The 15,790-nt window shown below is 42.8% G+C and overlaps 1 protein-coding gene across 1 annotated transcript; it reads right to left on the bottom strand.

Annotated features, from left to right (window-relative positions):
* Positions 1-312: 312 nt before the first annotated feature.
* On the bottom strand, positions 313-14,822 carry ralbp1 (ralA binding protein 1). Its single transcript, XM_079529938.1, has 10 exons — positions 14,704-14,822; positions 11,750-12,072; positions 9,950-10,381; positions 9,066-9,415; positions 7,395-7,556; positions 5,860-5,991; positions 5,251-5,361; positions 4,491-4,612; positions 4,000-4,120; positions 313-2,724 (listed from the first exon to the last, which is right to left on the bottom strand). The coding sequence occupies exons 2-10, from the start codon at positions 12,006-12,008 to the stop codon at positions 2,425-2,427; spliced, it is 1,989 nt and encodes a 662-aa protein (XP_079386064.1). The 5' UTR covers positions 12,009-12,072; positions 14,704-14,822; the 3' UTR covers positions 313-2,424.
* Positions 14,823-15,790: the final 968 nt, after the last annotated feature.

Here is a 15,790-nt window from a genome sequence, read left to right on the forward strand (position 1 = left end):
GAAGGAATGCATAGGAGACCACAGGATGGAAAATAAACGGCAGCACATTGGGAATACACTTCCAAGCAAAAAGAGAAGTGGTTTAGGTCAGTCATTTTCATTCCAAGGACCTCAAGTTTGATCCCAATCTATAGCCTACTGTAAAATCCTATTTATTTAACTCTTGAGTGGATTAATGGAACCTAATGGACCGTTACAAGTTCATCAAAGTGGAATCAAAGGTCGTTCCATTTGTCCACTCTCAGACCCACCCAACTAAGACTTTTAGAGGCAATTAGGATATTACAATTAGATTCAATGTCCATCTTATTCAGTTCAGATTGACACTTTATTCTTCACAGCATTAGGTATTCTGTCTGCAACAATAAGCTACAAAAAGCCTTGAACAATATGAAAATAAACCTTATGAGAAGCTTATGAGCCCAAATCTGGAATTAATCCATTTAAATCACAGGTGATTACCGTATTAAAACAATGAATGAACGTTTCAAATCATGAGTCTTAACGACAGATTGCTTCAATTTGCCCGTGTCCAAAGCAAGGGGCAGTCGACCAAGAGCAGGCTACGCCTTAAGAGATTATTATTAATACAAAAAAAACATGACAAGAACATCAAGAGCTGAAAATACAGTATGTTTGCAATTGTAACAATACATATGAACATTAAGTAGGTTGTGCCTTCGCTTTACTTATCACAAAGAATGAAACAGATAAGACAGCACTTTGTAATAGTCGTAGTAGACCAGTTACTCTGAAATGATTGACTTGTAATCTCATCTCCCCCCCCCCCACCCCCATGTACAGTACTCCACTCGAAACCGATATCCAAGACGATGACTCCCCTCCATTGAGAGATGAAAATATCATTGAATATGCAACAAAAGTCAATACATCACCTGCATATCTTTTTACACCCATTTTAAGACACTTGGCATCACTATGTTTCAGTTATGTCCGTCTAGTTCATCACTATGTTTCAGTTATGTCCGTCTAGTTCATCACTATGTTTCAGTTATGTCCGTCGAGTTTCACTATGTTTCAGTTATGTCCGTCTAGTTAGAAGTCTGTCTACATTCCACTTTCCATTTTGTTTGTGAAAGGCAGGGGTAACAGACAAAAAAAACAAAAAACAATATCATCTATGTTATGGCGACTGCATTGGAAACGTACAAACTTAAGAGCCGTGTCCACCAAGGAGGAGTTCTTTCCTGGCTGAAAACACCAAGGTGCTCGTCTAAGAATGCTTCCAAAGTAAACACTCAAGAGTTGAAAACATTTCATCTCTCAGCAAGCAGATTAAAAATGTGTCATTTTAGAAGTGTGAGAACGACTCAGGTCTCAATGGGTACCGTTAACTGCTCTGCACCTCAGCCCGCTGCAGGAGGTTTCCATTGTAAACGGTGGACACAGCCGCTAAAGTGTTGAGGTTGCCTCCAGCAGTGATGTGTGTCCAAATGTTTATATTTCGCAGTGACACATGCACTTCTGTTGCATATTTATATATACGTATTATACACACACTGTACATGTTTTTCTTCCACTGGGCAGTCACGAGGAAAATTCGTCGCAACCTTTATGTGCATTTGTAGTTCAAACAAACGAAAGCATCTACAATATATTTATATATATTTATATATATATACTGTATATATATATTACTAAAAAGCATATCATTTAAAATCAACGTCTTTCTTTGAATAGTCTCCCATATCATCCAGAATACTATTTAACATAATGTAACAAATTCTTCATAAATCAAAGAGCCTTTTGCATTAGTGGTTCTCTCGGGCAACTTGTCCAGTTCTGCAGTGTCAGTTATGGCACAGTGGTTGCAATCCTAATGTGTCCAAATAGAAACTACGCAAAGGACGAAGTAAATTATCTAAGAAAAATAAATGACAATCTTTCTGAGCTCCAATGACAAAAAAGAAGATATTTTTTGTTTGTTAGTTGTAAAGTGCCTTCCTCTCAGTTTGTGTACCAACCCCCTTACGTTTGTCACCAAACACTTGACAACTCCGTTCCTTCACACTATCTTGGCACCGATGTTCAATCTAAATGAATGGTCCCACCCTGTGTCACACAGTGGCCAATTGTCCTCTAAAAGCGACTACACTATCCCTACGTTTATCAGTGTGTGTGTGTGTGTGTGCACGCTTATGTGTTCATGTGGCAGAGATCAGGGAAAACCAAGGCCCTCAATTTGTATTGACACGGACAGTATGCCAAGAGTAGAATTTAAAGCTTCTTCATTGTTGGCTATTTGACGGAAACAACTCTGGTATTCAAATGTCTCGGCCACGTGCACTCGCTGATGGCGCAAAAACCTTTAACGGGCTACGCGTGACTCAGCAGGACAGCTGACTAGCAACAGAGATACATAGCAATACATAGCCGCCCGATGATGACAAGACATGACACCTCTCACATGTTGCTCTCTCTCCTGTCTTTGTTTGGCGAAGGTTTTGAGGGGTCCTTGCCATTGGCTGAGGCGACGGGCTCTGCGACTGTTGCCGCCACGGCGGTGGCGGCAACAGAGCGTTTGGTTTGCTCCTCGCTGCGGGCCTCCGGGCTAGGCTGTGTAGGCGGGGCCTGTTCGGCCGGGGGCGGGACAGTTAGTTCCTGCTGCAGTTTGTGGCTTTGCAGCAGGCGGAGCTGAACGCGGAGCTCCAAGATGGCTTCCTGTTCCTCGTGGATGGCCTGGTTCAGGTGAGTGTTCTTGTTCTGCAAGGGGAACGCAGGGATTTAGAGTAGATCTCTAAATCGCTGTTTGTCGGGAACACATTTTTTGGGGTCCTTTAATTTTTTGTATCCTACGTTAAATTTTTAATTAATCAAACATTTTCAAAAAACAGTAACGTTTTTCTTGAATAAGTAATTTCTTGAATAAATAAAAGAAAAATCTAAGAAATTCCATAAATTAGAAAACGAGTGTAAGAAGTAGTGAAAATAGCCGATCTACAAGCTCACAACGTGGCCCAAACGATGCATTGTGAGCTTGTAGATTTGCTATTTTCGCCATGTTAGGTCCCAGGGGAATGTATCATTTCTCTTTTTGGTCACAGGCTAAAGAGTTTGGGAACCACTGCTCTATATTAGCCTGGGTTCCAGCCTGTTTTTCTGCGTTCCACGGATCTGAAAATGTCACTGCGCAACTCAGTCTGGAAAGTCTCCTATTCTCCACAGGTAGGCGGGACATATGAAGGTTGAAATGGAACCATGGCTTCTGATTGGTCTGTGGTGCGGGTTGAGGAAAAACACCAGTTTGATGTTGTATCAATGCGCACTGCGCAGCTACTGCTGTTGTCCTGCAACGTCCCCTTATCATTCACTAAACTCACCCCACACAGCCGTACATTTTTTTTGTACCACTGAATCTGACAGTGGACTACTGAATCGTTTACTTTTTTTTACCGCAGGTTTTTACTCTCAAGTCTCGAACGGCGCTATTTTTTTCAACAGTGAGAAGCATGGACAGAGTGGCGCTCTGCCACTCTGTTGCTGATCAACAACGTGGCTACATAACAGTTGACTTTATGAAATGCGAGCCTCTCTCCAAAGTAGCGAGTGACAATTCAGAATCACGGAACGCATCGATTCAGGCTGGAACCCAGGCTAGCTCTATACTGTTGTTCTGTATTCCAGTGGTTGTCTAAGAGGGGTCCGGGGACACCCCGAGGTCCTTCGGGGGGTTCCAGGGGATCACAGGTTTCTCTCTCCCCACCTACTGTATAGAGACAGTTGTACAGTTCTGCACTTTTAAGATTTTAACATATATACTCTATGCATAATATATATATATATATATATATATATATAATAAACTTTAGTGCAAGAAATATTATGGTTCAGACCTCTTTAACGGCACAACAGCCGATACTAAATGGTCTGCAGTGGTAAGCGGTACATGTCTGTCTGTCTGTCTGCACCGTGTCTCACCTTCAGTAAGCGGTACCTATCTGTCTGTCTGTCTGTCTGTCTGTCTGCAGCGTGACTCACCTCCAGTTCCTCGTTCTGTTTCTGCAGGTCTTCCAGGATGATCTGCAGCTCCTCTTCATCCTCACTCTCACTCTCACTGTCTGAAGAGTACTCCTCTGTCTCACTGCGACCCTGCTGGCGACTGCACCCCACACACACACCCCAACATATGGAATGTCAGAACAGGTTCCGACATACAGTATATCCATATATGGAGATCTAAGGGTCAGATGTAGAGTTGCTGGCCAATATTGATGACATCAGGGATCTCCATATATGGGCTTAACTGTGACAGCAGGTCGCATTTACTATGACATCAGGGTCTCCACATCTCCATCCCTGATGATGTCACATGATGTCACGAGACCTGGGCACCATATATGGTGCCCGACACACTGACGGGAAATTAACTGCAGACCTTCGGTTGCAATAACAACAATAAATAATATGTACATTGAAATTGATCTCTAATCATCTATCTCTAATACTGGTAGTGAAAAATAACCTGTTACCTCTGGATGTCTGCGATCTCAGCTCTCAGTCTCTCAATCTCCTCCTTCTCGGTGGCGATCTGTCTCCGCAACACCTGCTCCAAGGAGATCAGCTCCTCCTGCTCTGTCAGGATCTCGTTCTCCTGGAGAGGCAATTGAAAACAAGACAGGGTCTGATAACGGAGCGTCTTCAGTGTGGATCTGTGATTGCTATAATGTTGTGCAAGTGGCCTGGGAACCATCGGTTCTCGAGCTTTTTAGCCCACAGGTCAGGAGCCCATCTCCTGTTTCTGTAGCGTGGGGCAGCTTGATGTAGACATAGATCCCCCAGCCATGATGTACAAGTACTCCCCCTGGACATGACTCTAGTATGTCACGGGGACTTGCCAATCCAACCCTTGATGCCGAGTGCCAAGGCACAAGGCATTATGTACCATTTGTATAGTCTTTGGTATGACTCGGCATGGGAATGAACTCTGACCGAGTGAGGTGGTAGGTATGCTGTGACTTCCAAATATGTAATTATTTACCCCACCCTTTACTACCAGCATAAAATTTAAGTTTCATGTGAAAAATATTCAAGAATTTCCAACGTACTACCAGTACATGGGAACTTCCTGAATATTTTTCACAGATGTGGACACACAGACTGAGACAGACCCTCTTCTAGACTGTAGTAGACTCTTCCTTTTCTTCTGTTTTATCCATTTGGAAATCTGCCTGCATGTCTAGGACAAGTAATGAAGCAGATGATGATGATGTGTGCGTGTATATACAGTACCTGTGCTAGAAGGATGTTGATCACCTCCTCTTCATTTTCAGTCATCTCCTCTTTGGAGACGTCCTCCTTTGACAGGCTGGCGATCTCCTGGGCGATCTTACTCTCACAGTCCTAACAGCAGCACATCAAATGGTCAGACGACGTCACTTTTAATTAAGACATATCATTTGAATGGTTTAAAAATAGAGAAATGGAAGCGCTGCAGGGATCAGTTAGTGGCTCTAAATGGATGCTCTTTGGTAATACAGGTAGAACCATGTACAAAAAACTACGGTATCTTTCCTTCAAGTTGTACTGTTTGATACCCAAAGGTGTAAATTGCAGACTTGAAAAGAAAAAAGGAATCCAAGGCACATTCAAGTGCTTTTCCATGTGCCTAATAAAATATTTTTCCAAAATCAAGCATTTTCAAGAAATTCCAGACTCTGTGTGAATCCTGCTTTTGGTGTTCGTTGGTGATACTTGGAGTACTATTAGGATAAATAGGCTAAATGTGTAGTATTCTGACATTATTCATTTATTCTGACCCTATATAGAGTATAGACAACTGGTAGGACTTTGCGGACACTTTTGATGACTTTGATGATTTTTCTGCATGAGACAACTTGCCTGACGTTTGGCTTCCCTCAATTTGCGTTTGAGAGCCGTCAGAATGCGCTGAACCTCCCACAGTCGCTCCTCTTTAGACAGGTCCTTCACGCCTGCCTGGAGGTCTCTGTGTAAGCAGTTCAGCAGGAACTCCTGGACACAAGCAATCATTACACATTCACATTTCAAGATAAATGGCACCCGTTCCGATCATTACCGCCCTCAAAAGCATTACATGACATGGTAATCTCACATCGCCAGAACTGTCAAGCTCACAAAGTGAGACAGAGACGTGAGCTTGAAGAGAGAGTTCTGGCTGGCTACGCAATATTTAACGACCAGTGCTTTGTTTATGTCAGGGGTGTCAAACTCATTTTATGTCAAGGGCCTGATGGGACAAAACACAACTTCTTGTGGGTCAGGCACACGTGCTTGCTCCCACAGCAGGTCAACAGGTCTCATGTGAATCAGCCATGTACTGTATCAGCAAAGTGTTTTCGATTTAATTCTTTATTATGAAGATTTCCGAGCTACTAAGCACTAGTTTTATGATCAGTATTAACTTAGTAAACTTACAGGCAGTCTATGCTACAAGAACGTTGTGATGATAAGATTAAAAACCTATGATTAACTATGATTGTCTTGGTAGCCTCTAACATTAGCAGACACAAACATAAAACTAACAAAAGATATTGCAAAAGGGTAAAAAAAATGTTATGTGCCAGGCCTTCTTCCAGCTACCAATTTGTACTTCTAGAGATCACATATCAATATTTCCAGGTGCAAATGTCACTGTGCACTTAATAGTTCTTCCAGACACATTTTGGCTTTAACTGGGTTTCAGGGTTGTTGTGATTTTCGTAATGTCATTTAGATGTCTGTGTGTCAGTTGTTGTGAATGAAGCATTCACAATGTTCATTCTGGACATGCCTGTTCACAGAGATACGTTGTCCTGAACACGCAAAATTATCTTTCAGGAAATCTTGCAGTCCAAGGTATTGACAGAATGAGTCCAGACTCACAATCTAAAATTACATTTGAGATTCCACTGAACATCAATTAGTTCCATTTGGAGTTTCTACAAGCACATGTGACGCGTTGTCCACAAACGATGAGTGAAAGAGTGAGAATTCCTTCTCAAGCTGACTGAGGACTTGGAAACCATTCTGACTCCGTTTTCAGCAGTGATGTTTTTTCCTTGTACCTGTCCATGTTGGAATTGTTTCAATTCACCAAAGACAGACTGCGAAGAGGGGAAATAAGCTGGGTTTCTCTGGTATAGTTTGCGGCCATTGTATTACGTAACAACTTGAATGAAAATTCCAGAATTTCTGCTCTCGATTTCCTATCTGAACTTTCTCTCCGAGTCAACACCTGTCTTTTCCCGACCATGGGCGGTGCGGCATCTGTTGCCACAGCGACAGCTGGACTCCAGTAGCTCACAATGTGCCACGTTCAGAGCTTGTAGATCGGCTGTGTGACTCACGCACAACTACCTATATACTCAGGCTTCCCCAAGAATCAGACAACTGGCTGGTCGGTAAAATCAACCCACCTGTCGACGGATCTCCTCTTTGATGTTCTCCTGGGTCTCGGGTAGTGCCGGCATGGTGGCCATGTTGGACCAACGAAGTGGCCGCACCACAGGCTTCAGAATCACGTTCCCAAACAGCTCCTTCACATGGGTGAAGAACACGTAGAGGACACGGTTCCCGATCTGAACACAGAACACAAGTCACATTAGGGCTGTCCGCTGATATATAGTTATTCGTAGTTAACTAATAATCATAGAATGTAGTGGAATTAGTTAGAATAAGTGATTAGTTGATCTGTGTTTGATCCATACAGTCAAGCATAGAACCGCCTTGTCAGGTTGGTGAGATTGAGAACTAAACATTCTAATGTTTATTAGATTATTTAATTCACAATGGCTAGTTGGCTACAGCCGATTGGCCTGTGGACTGGTAGAATTAAAGGGTTATATCAAGAGTTTCCAAGAGATATGGTCATATTGCAAGAAATAAATTAATTTAGCTTTAAGTAGAAATTATTCTACTATGAGGGCACAATTGTAAAATTAATCCTACAGAAAATTGTGGAATAGACACTATTCAGTTCATACATGGGAATTCTACAGAAATATACAAACACCATGTCAATATAACCAAATTTCCAATAAATACATCTATTGCACGTCTCTCTTGCATTTTAATGCACGTTCCTGTTGTCTCTAGTGAGTCTAGTCTGTACTCTGTACTATGGTTGGCTGCCATGTTACTACTGTGAAATTCTCAACTCAATGCGTTTTCACACAAATCACGTTTCTACTGTAAATATACACTGAATAACATACTGTGCACGGCGCCCACATTGATTGATTATGACCACTACTAGAAACTAGTATTTCTCCTTTGGGAATACATTAGCCGCTTTAAAGTGGGACAGAGTTTCACATATGAATGAACTGTGTGACCCATTAAAAACCCACCGTCTTCACTGGCTTGTTGCTATGCGATAAGGGGAGATTTCCCATGTTGCCCCTTTGCTTCGCATTAAATGCTTCTTATACCCATGGTCTCTCCTCTCATTTATCACCGCTTGTATTCTGTGGAAAGTCGGCGTTTACATTTCGTTTGACATTTTCCTTTACACGTCACCTATCACCTTCAGTGCAATATTCACTTTTTCGTAAGGTTGCCACGATTTGACTATTAAAACGTCACGGTTATCTAACCGTAGAGGTTTAGCAACACCAAGTGGATTTAAAGAATAAGTATAATACTGACATGGACGTTTAATCACTTAAGTATGTATTTTAGACTTTAAAACAAATTAAATAATTGTGGTTTTGGAAATCTTCGCCTATAATGACATGCCCAAAATAAGGACACCAGGGTTGTGAGATTTAACTTATATAATATACAGTATGATATACTTGTTTAATTTTCTGTATGTATTATTTGTCTACTGTAGTTTTTGTGTTTTGAAAGCCAACAAAGACACTTTGAGGTAATTACATAAACAACTGATATTAATGTTATATCATATATTATACATAATAGTGTTGTGGAATAAACGTACGCATAATAATCACGAAACTGTGTTTTCCCCCCAGACAACAGTATAATCGTACCATCAAAATCTATGATCGACAATACATCGTTACTTCTTCTTTCCGAATGTCCTTCCATTCTCGCCCCTCTCCCTCCCTCCACCCTGCTCTGACCTGCACGGTGGGGTTGAGGACGATGGAGATGTTCTGGATGTTCATCTTGGTGTCCGTCTCGCGGGCGATCACATGGTCCATGTGCGCGACGAGCCAGCCGAGCAGCAGCCGGACGCCGGGCGCCACCTCCGCCATCAGCCGCTGGAACTCCGCCACCTTCTCGGCCTCCGTGGGCCGGCCACAGGCGTCCTCGAAGCGCTGCGCCAGCTCGCGGCTCACCAGGTTCTCGGGCAGCTCGCGCAGGTACTGCTTCAGCAGGCTGGCCACCGTGTGCGGGTCGTACTCCTCCAGGCACGGACACTCCTGGCGGTCGTACGCCGCCTTCAGCTCGTCCACCTTGGACTTCATCCCTGGGAGGGGACGGGGGGGACAGGGGGAGGTTGAATGACGTCAGTATGTAAGGGTTAGGGTAATCGATAATCTGTTTGATCTAAGGATTCGATTTTTGTTTATTTTCATACAGTACATCGGGATAGCCATTCGAAAGTGACTTTGCGCTAAATCTCAAAAACACAAGATGGCAGGCGGGTTTTTAGTCAACATGGGTCTTATTTTGAAATTCGCATTCACTGCCTAATGCACAGCAAAATACTCTTTTTTAATAAGCTGCCTTTACGCTGGCAGAATGAAAAAGGAGGAAAGGCCTCTTGGTCAAACCTTTCAATTGGTACAATGCCAAAAAAACATGCGTTTTTGACCTACTACACACAATCTACTCTCCAACCTCATGAGCCACTATTAGTAACAAATTAATCCATTCTGATTTGATACAATGATTATTATTGAGAGTCACATGGAGGTAAGGAACATATACAGTCAAATGTTCTAGAAACCTTCTCTATGCCTTTAAAAGCCTGTAAGCCTCTTTCCTGCGGTGACTTTACCTGAGACGCGGTAGATGCCTTCACACTTCATGCCGTAGCTCTCGATGTAGTCCACACACTCCCTGAAGATGGCGGGAAGCTGGATGCCATCATACATGGACGTCCTCTTCACCGCCTCGGCCAGCGGGGCACCGAAGATGGGCCGGAAGGTGGGCACCTCCACTGGCACCGGCTCCGCCTCTGCCACCGGCTTCTTCTTCTTCTTCTTCTCCTTCCACTGCTTGACCACGTCGGCGGCCGTCAGGTCCTTGGACTTTTTGTCCTTGGCCTTGTCCTCCTTGGGGCCCTTCTCCTTCACCTTGAAGTCCTTCTCCTTCTTCTTGGAAAAGCTGGGCTTCTTGAACACGTGGATGCCCTTCGAGCGCTTCATCTTGGACGGGCTCTCCGCCTCGTCCGCGGAGCTGTCCTCCTGGAAGGCGGCGTAGCCCTCCGCTGAAGATGAGAAAGGCGGGAGAGAAAGATGGGGAGAGCAGACCTGGGGTTAGAATGGATGAAGAACTCCCCTATCTCACATTCTCCACCTACAGCACAGAGCTACAAGAACAGTGAAAGGAGGGAAAGAGGAAATGAGAGTGTAGATGAGAGACAGAGGAGGGGGAGAATGAGGACTCCGAAAAGAGGTCAGGCACCAATTTAGCACAACTCCCTCGGCACCTGGCAGATCTCTTTTTATTCACGTGCAACAGACCTTTGCTGAAGTTCCTCTGAGTGAATAACTGCCAAACAGTGACTGTTAATGATCACCCCATAGGTTGGTCTTTTTTTCTATTCCCCTTTTCTCTGCTGCTGCCCAAGGACTGTCTCTTATGTTCCCTCACCATGCCCAAGTGGAGCTAAATATAGACACTAGGAAAACTGTGTTAAAAATATGGGACAATAGGCCCAACTACTGTTCAAGTAAGAGCAATGCCCTACAAAGGCAATATTTATTTACACCCTCAGCTTGGATGAAAAAGGCTGCAGATGGAAGTTAATCTTCATGGCCTAGTTAAGCTCTGTACAGTCTATGTATGGTATCAGACTCTGTTTAATAATTACAATTCTGTTATTTTGCATCCGATTGTATTTTCACTTTTAGCTCAATGATCAATCACAATTTCTTTCCATGTGAGTTTTTATGTTTTATTGTAACTAGGTTTGCTGCTACTCTTTTTGGCTGGGACTGACCTGCTAAAAGACAAGGTAGAATAAAGAATTTAAAATGACAAACAAATTAAATACCAAAACACATAACACACATGTAAAAGAATCTAAGGAATGATCTCAGGAATGTTTTTGACTGAGTGTGACGTCAGTGGGAAGATCGAATCAAGCGATTTGTTAATCCAACGCCGCAAAATTATATATTTTGTCTCAAACACAGATGGTATAAAATTTACCTAAATATCATAGACATTTTTATTTTTGGAACACAGTTCTTATATTCTATGATTTTTGTTTTTAATCCATCTTTACGGGATTTTGAATTGGGACAAAAAAATCTTCATGATCCAGGTCGGTGGCATGATTCTGATGTCTGAACTTCAGTACTCTCAAGTACACACCCCATGAAGCCTTAGGCCTATACTCCGGTTTTAGGTGATAAGGTGACCACCGAAAACTACAATATGACGTCACGCCGTGGTGGTCACCGCTCTCACAAACACATCTCTGTTTTTACTAACCACCTTAACTGGTTTTTGTTGCATTCCCGAGCCTATTATTTGATGAAATAAAAAAAAGGCTTCATGGGGTGTGTAATTGATTGGAAAATATGTCGTTTTTTGGGTGAACTACTCCTTTTACAGGCACATCTCTTACTCCTTTTCTCCTTCTTCTTGAACTTGTTCTTCTTCTTGCCATGCTCCTTGTCGTCGTCTGAGACGTACGCGTCGGGCGGGTCATGGTGGTGGCCGTCGTGGGGAGGCGAGGGCTCGCCGGTGCGATACAGCCCGGGGAACTTGGTGGGACTGATCTCCTCGGAGCTCGGAGTGCGGGCCACCCCCCCCGGGTGGTCGCTGCGCTCCCGCCTCTGCTCCACGGGGCTGTTGCTGCTCGGGGGCAGGAAGCACTCCGTCATGGCTGCTCCGTGCCCTTGTCACTCCTCTGTCACTGCCGGGGACGAGCCAGCCTCTCCATCACACCTGCAGAGGGCAGCAAAGAGACAGATTGGTCGTTAGTAAGAGAACAGTGCATGTGAAAGGGCTTTCTCAACCTTTTTGTCAGGTGAAACCTGACATTACCTGAATTACGGTAGTCAAATTTAATGACAATTTAGTCGGGACCTAGTCCTGATTGGCTGCCACACACGCTGCTTGTATTGGTTACTCAGGTCACATGACCAGGAAACCGGTAACAGAAATCTTTAGAGACACGCAATTGTATGTAACGTAATGTTATGATTGAGACCGGTCAGTTGAGAGGAGCGTGCCTTACTAAATAAAGAAACCAGCACTTATTTCACCTGACAAATATCACTGTGTGATCATTTCTTGTTTATTTCAAGGTCCACCACATTGATATCGTCTCTGTCGGGTGGAAACCTCATAAGTTTAAAGCGAGTACTTCAAATTCAAAAATAGCAGCAGATCCACATTTACAAGCTGGAAACGCAGCATGAAGCACTTTTGATAATTTTGTGTGACGCTTTAGTACGATTTGATCAAATCTGTTATCTTGGACGCCGATATTCACAGTAAAAGCCTCAAGTAGGGATGTGAAGTATCGATGAATGCATTAATAGTTAATTGATAAGCTTTGATAAGCTTATATTGATCGATTAACCGGTTAGTTGATAAGCAGCATTTTTGTAAAAAATCTGATAATCTTAATTTCCCTCAATGTCTAACATACAAATCTACATTTTGCTGATATACAGAAATAATAAAAAGAGCATATTATATTCCTTAATCAAATATTTATTTGAACATTGACGATACCGGGCCAGGCAATGTCATCTTTGTATGCTTTACAGTCACAGAAAACCACGCAATGATAGAACCGCAGAATTTTCAATTAATTACGATTAGGTATTAACGTTAAGTTTAACCGACTAATTCCTTAACGCTGATTAATCGATTAACTATTAACATCCCTAGCCTCAAGTGTCCTCATTTGGACCCATTGTGGTCCCTGGACCCAAGGTTGAGGAACAGTGAGCGATGCAAGGCAATTCCAACATTGGCCCTTTATTCATTTATTAAGACTCATTTGTAAGTCACGACAGAGATGCATATATTACATAGTAATGAATAGAACACACAACTTTGTGTTTTATGGCCCAGATTCCTTTACTAGTAGTCTCTGTTTTATCTGGTTAAAAACCATGGGAACTGGTGTTCTCCGTTTACTTGGTCAAACGTGATACCGTAAGATGATGACAATTAATTAATCATATTAACAAAGCACAAACTGTAATAAAGAGCACAATTTGGGGTTCTTTTGTAAATAAAGACCGAAACAATTCATTCATTCATGTATTACATACTATGCAACTCTTTTTGTGTGTGATTATTACAATGTTACACTACATTATACATAGTTGTATAACATTGTATACTGTTGGTAAGTTGCAGTGGTAAGGTCTACCCAGCAGAGGGAGCTCTGTTAAAGAAAAGAAGAGATGGCTTCTTGTGGACCATAATTTTAATACCTACCTTACCATGTCTGTCAGGATCAATCAAATGTTTAATTATATTTTTAGATTTAAACCCCGAGCAGAGTTCAGGCCTAATAAGGAAGGAGTGTAACACCCTGTACTTGTGCAAGACCTAGCATGCTGTTACATATTATATAGGCTACATATATGCCCAAATACAAGACATGTGTGATAACTGATGTAGCCTACAGCTTCTCCAAGTACATAATATCTGATCTTTATGAACTGTCTGTCCTTCGATGTGAATGGTCAGATCTCATTTTGCCCTGATGGGTCTGACCAACGTATGTATAGCCCCAGCGAATGCGTGTTATTACATAGATTTAATGTATTACCCATGCCCATGGGTCCGGAGTGATCTATGTCTATGCACAGAATAACAAACTTAAGTAACCACAGCCCTCTGATCCATTCAACAAATCATATAGCCTTGGATCAAGAGTAAGACTATAGTAGATGTATTTTATCGATTTTAACATGTGCATATCTATGATACGAAAGTAAAAATAAGACTCGATAAAAATACATCTAAGATAGTCTTGATCCAAGGGTATAAATGATCCATCTATTCAGCCTTCATGGTAGCCTAAAACGTTTGTCATCTTGTCAATTTATAGCATGAAATACAAAAAAGATATTAAATAATACAAAAAGATGGACTTTTAATTATGAGTGCGACCCGCCATGGTTTGATGTGTTGTGTACAATGTAATAACACTGCATGTATGTAATATCAGGCATTCTAGGGCTAGGTCCTACATGTATCATTGTGAACAGCCTACTTCACTAGCTGTGTGGGTGACGAATGAGGACCTGTCCATACGTACCTGGCACCCACAATCATCATCATATAACCATCGCCATCATCAATACATTCAAAGCAACACAACTCTAGCTATTCTCCTGCATGAAGGGCCCATATGCTAACGTTATCTGCTAAAGCAGCTAAAGCTATTTGATTAGCAAGCCTATTCATCCCTCCTTGAGTACATGCTGTGTTTTTTGGACGGCCAAACCCCGAAATGAAACCGACAGACAGACACAAGTGTTCGAATGTGGTTCGCAATCGACGTATGAATGGCCAATTCTCAAAATATGGAAGAAAAATAAACTTTACCAACTACTATCCCGTTCGTTCGGTCAATTCACAGAAAAACGACGCTTCCGGCTGTCTGTAGATACCAAATAAACCAATCGGAGTCTGCGCGAGTGACGCGAACTGCATGGTGGGAGGTGTAGTTTAACTATGGGATGTGATGTGAACTACAAACACAGCCAGCCTACAAGTGCTGTGTGTGTGTGTGTGTGTGTGTGTGTGTGTGTGTGTGTGTGTGTGTGTGTGTGTGTGTGTGTGTGTGTGTGTGTGTGTGTGTGAATGTGTGTGTGTGTGTCTGTGTGGTGTGGTGTGTCTGCTGTGCTCTGTGCTGGCTACCCCACCCAAGTAATCCAAGTAGATCCCTCTCCCCAGAGTAATCTGGAACGCATAAAGCGTGTTTAGATTGTGGTATCATTTTGATCTAAACAGAAGTGTTGCTTGCATATGTTAGTGTACAAGAAAAACTTGTCAAAAGTTGTTTTGAATAAGCACTTTGATCTAAATGTATAATAACCACATGCTATTCCTAATCACGTGTAACTCCCCAAACACTGTGGTTGGATTCAGAAGCCTGATGGTCATCGGGGGAACATATGGAACACATTAAAGTCCGTCTCCACATTGGCACGGGGCTCTCTGATCCCCACAGCTGCGCCGGCGAAATGAGGTCGAGATTCAATATCATAAAAAAAGACAAACAAAGCTTCATTGTGTGTCTGGCACATTAGTCTTTTGCACACCACCGCCTGCTTGCCAATTGGGAACAGCATCAATGTTAGGGCACCCTGCAGTCTTTTGAACATAGTATTGGCATTACAAAGAGTGGGCTGTGTGTATCAGCGGTGAGAGATTGGCATCAGCGAGCTCTCGACCGATCCTCCCCCTCCCTCCCCCTCCACAGCTCCACTCGCATGACATGCTCGGCCAGCTCTGCTGGAACACCTGTGGGCCTGAATGGTATAATAACAACTTTGTTTCCCCAGGAAATGATGCGTTTCCTGACACGGGTAACACTAAGCTAAGATTAGAGCGGCAGACTGGGTCTCCCAGGAGCCGCCTGTCCCAAAGACACGGGATACACAAACATTTCCATCATGCCATTTCAACT

The sequence above is a fragment of the Electrona antarctica genome, assembly GCF_951216825.1.
Source record: "Electrona antarctica genome assembly, chromosome: 19".
Lineage (NCBI taxonomy): Eukaryota > Metazoa > Chordata > Actinopteri > Myctophiformes > Myctophidae > Electrona > Electrona antarctica.

Excerpts from the sequence above, each read along its gene's own strand:
- ralbp1 (XM_079529938.1), bottom strand. The coding sequence starts at position 12,008 with ATGACGGAGTGCTTCCTGCCCCCGAGCAGCAACAGCCCCGTGGAGCAG. Across the intron at positions 9,416-9,949 it reads AGGCATCTACCGCGTCTCAG|GGATGAAGTCCAAGGTGGAC; the intron begins GTAAAGTCACCG and ends GTCCCCTCCCAG. Across the intron at positions 7,557-9,065 it reads TCCTCAACCCCACCGTGCAG|ATCGGGAACCGTGTCCTCTA; the intron begins GTCAGAGCAGGG and ends TTCTGTGTTCAG.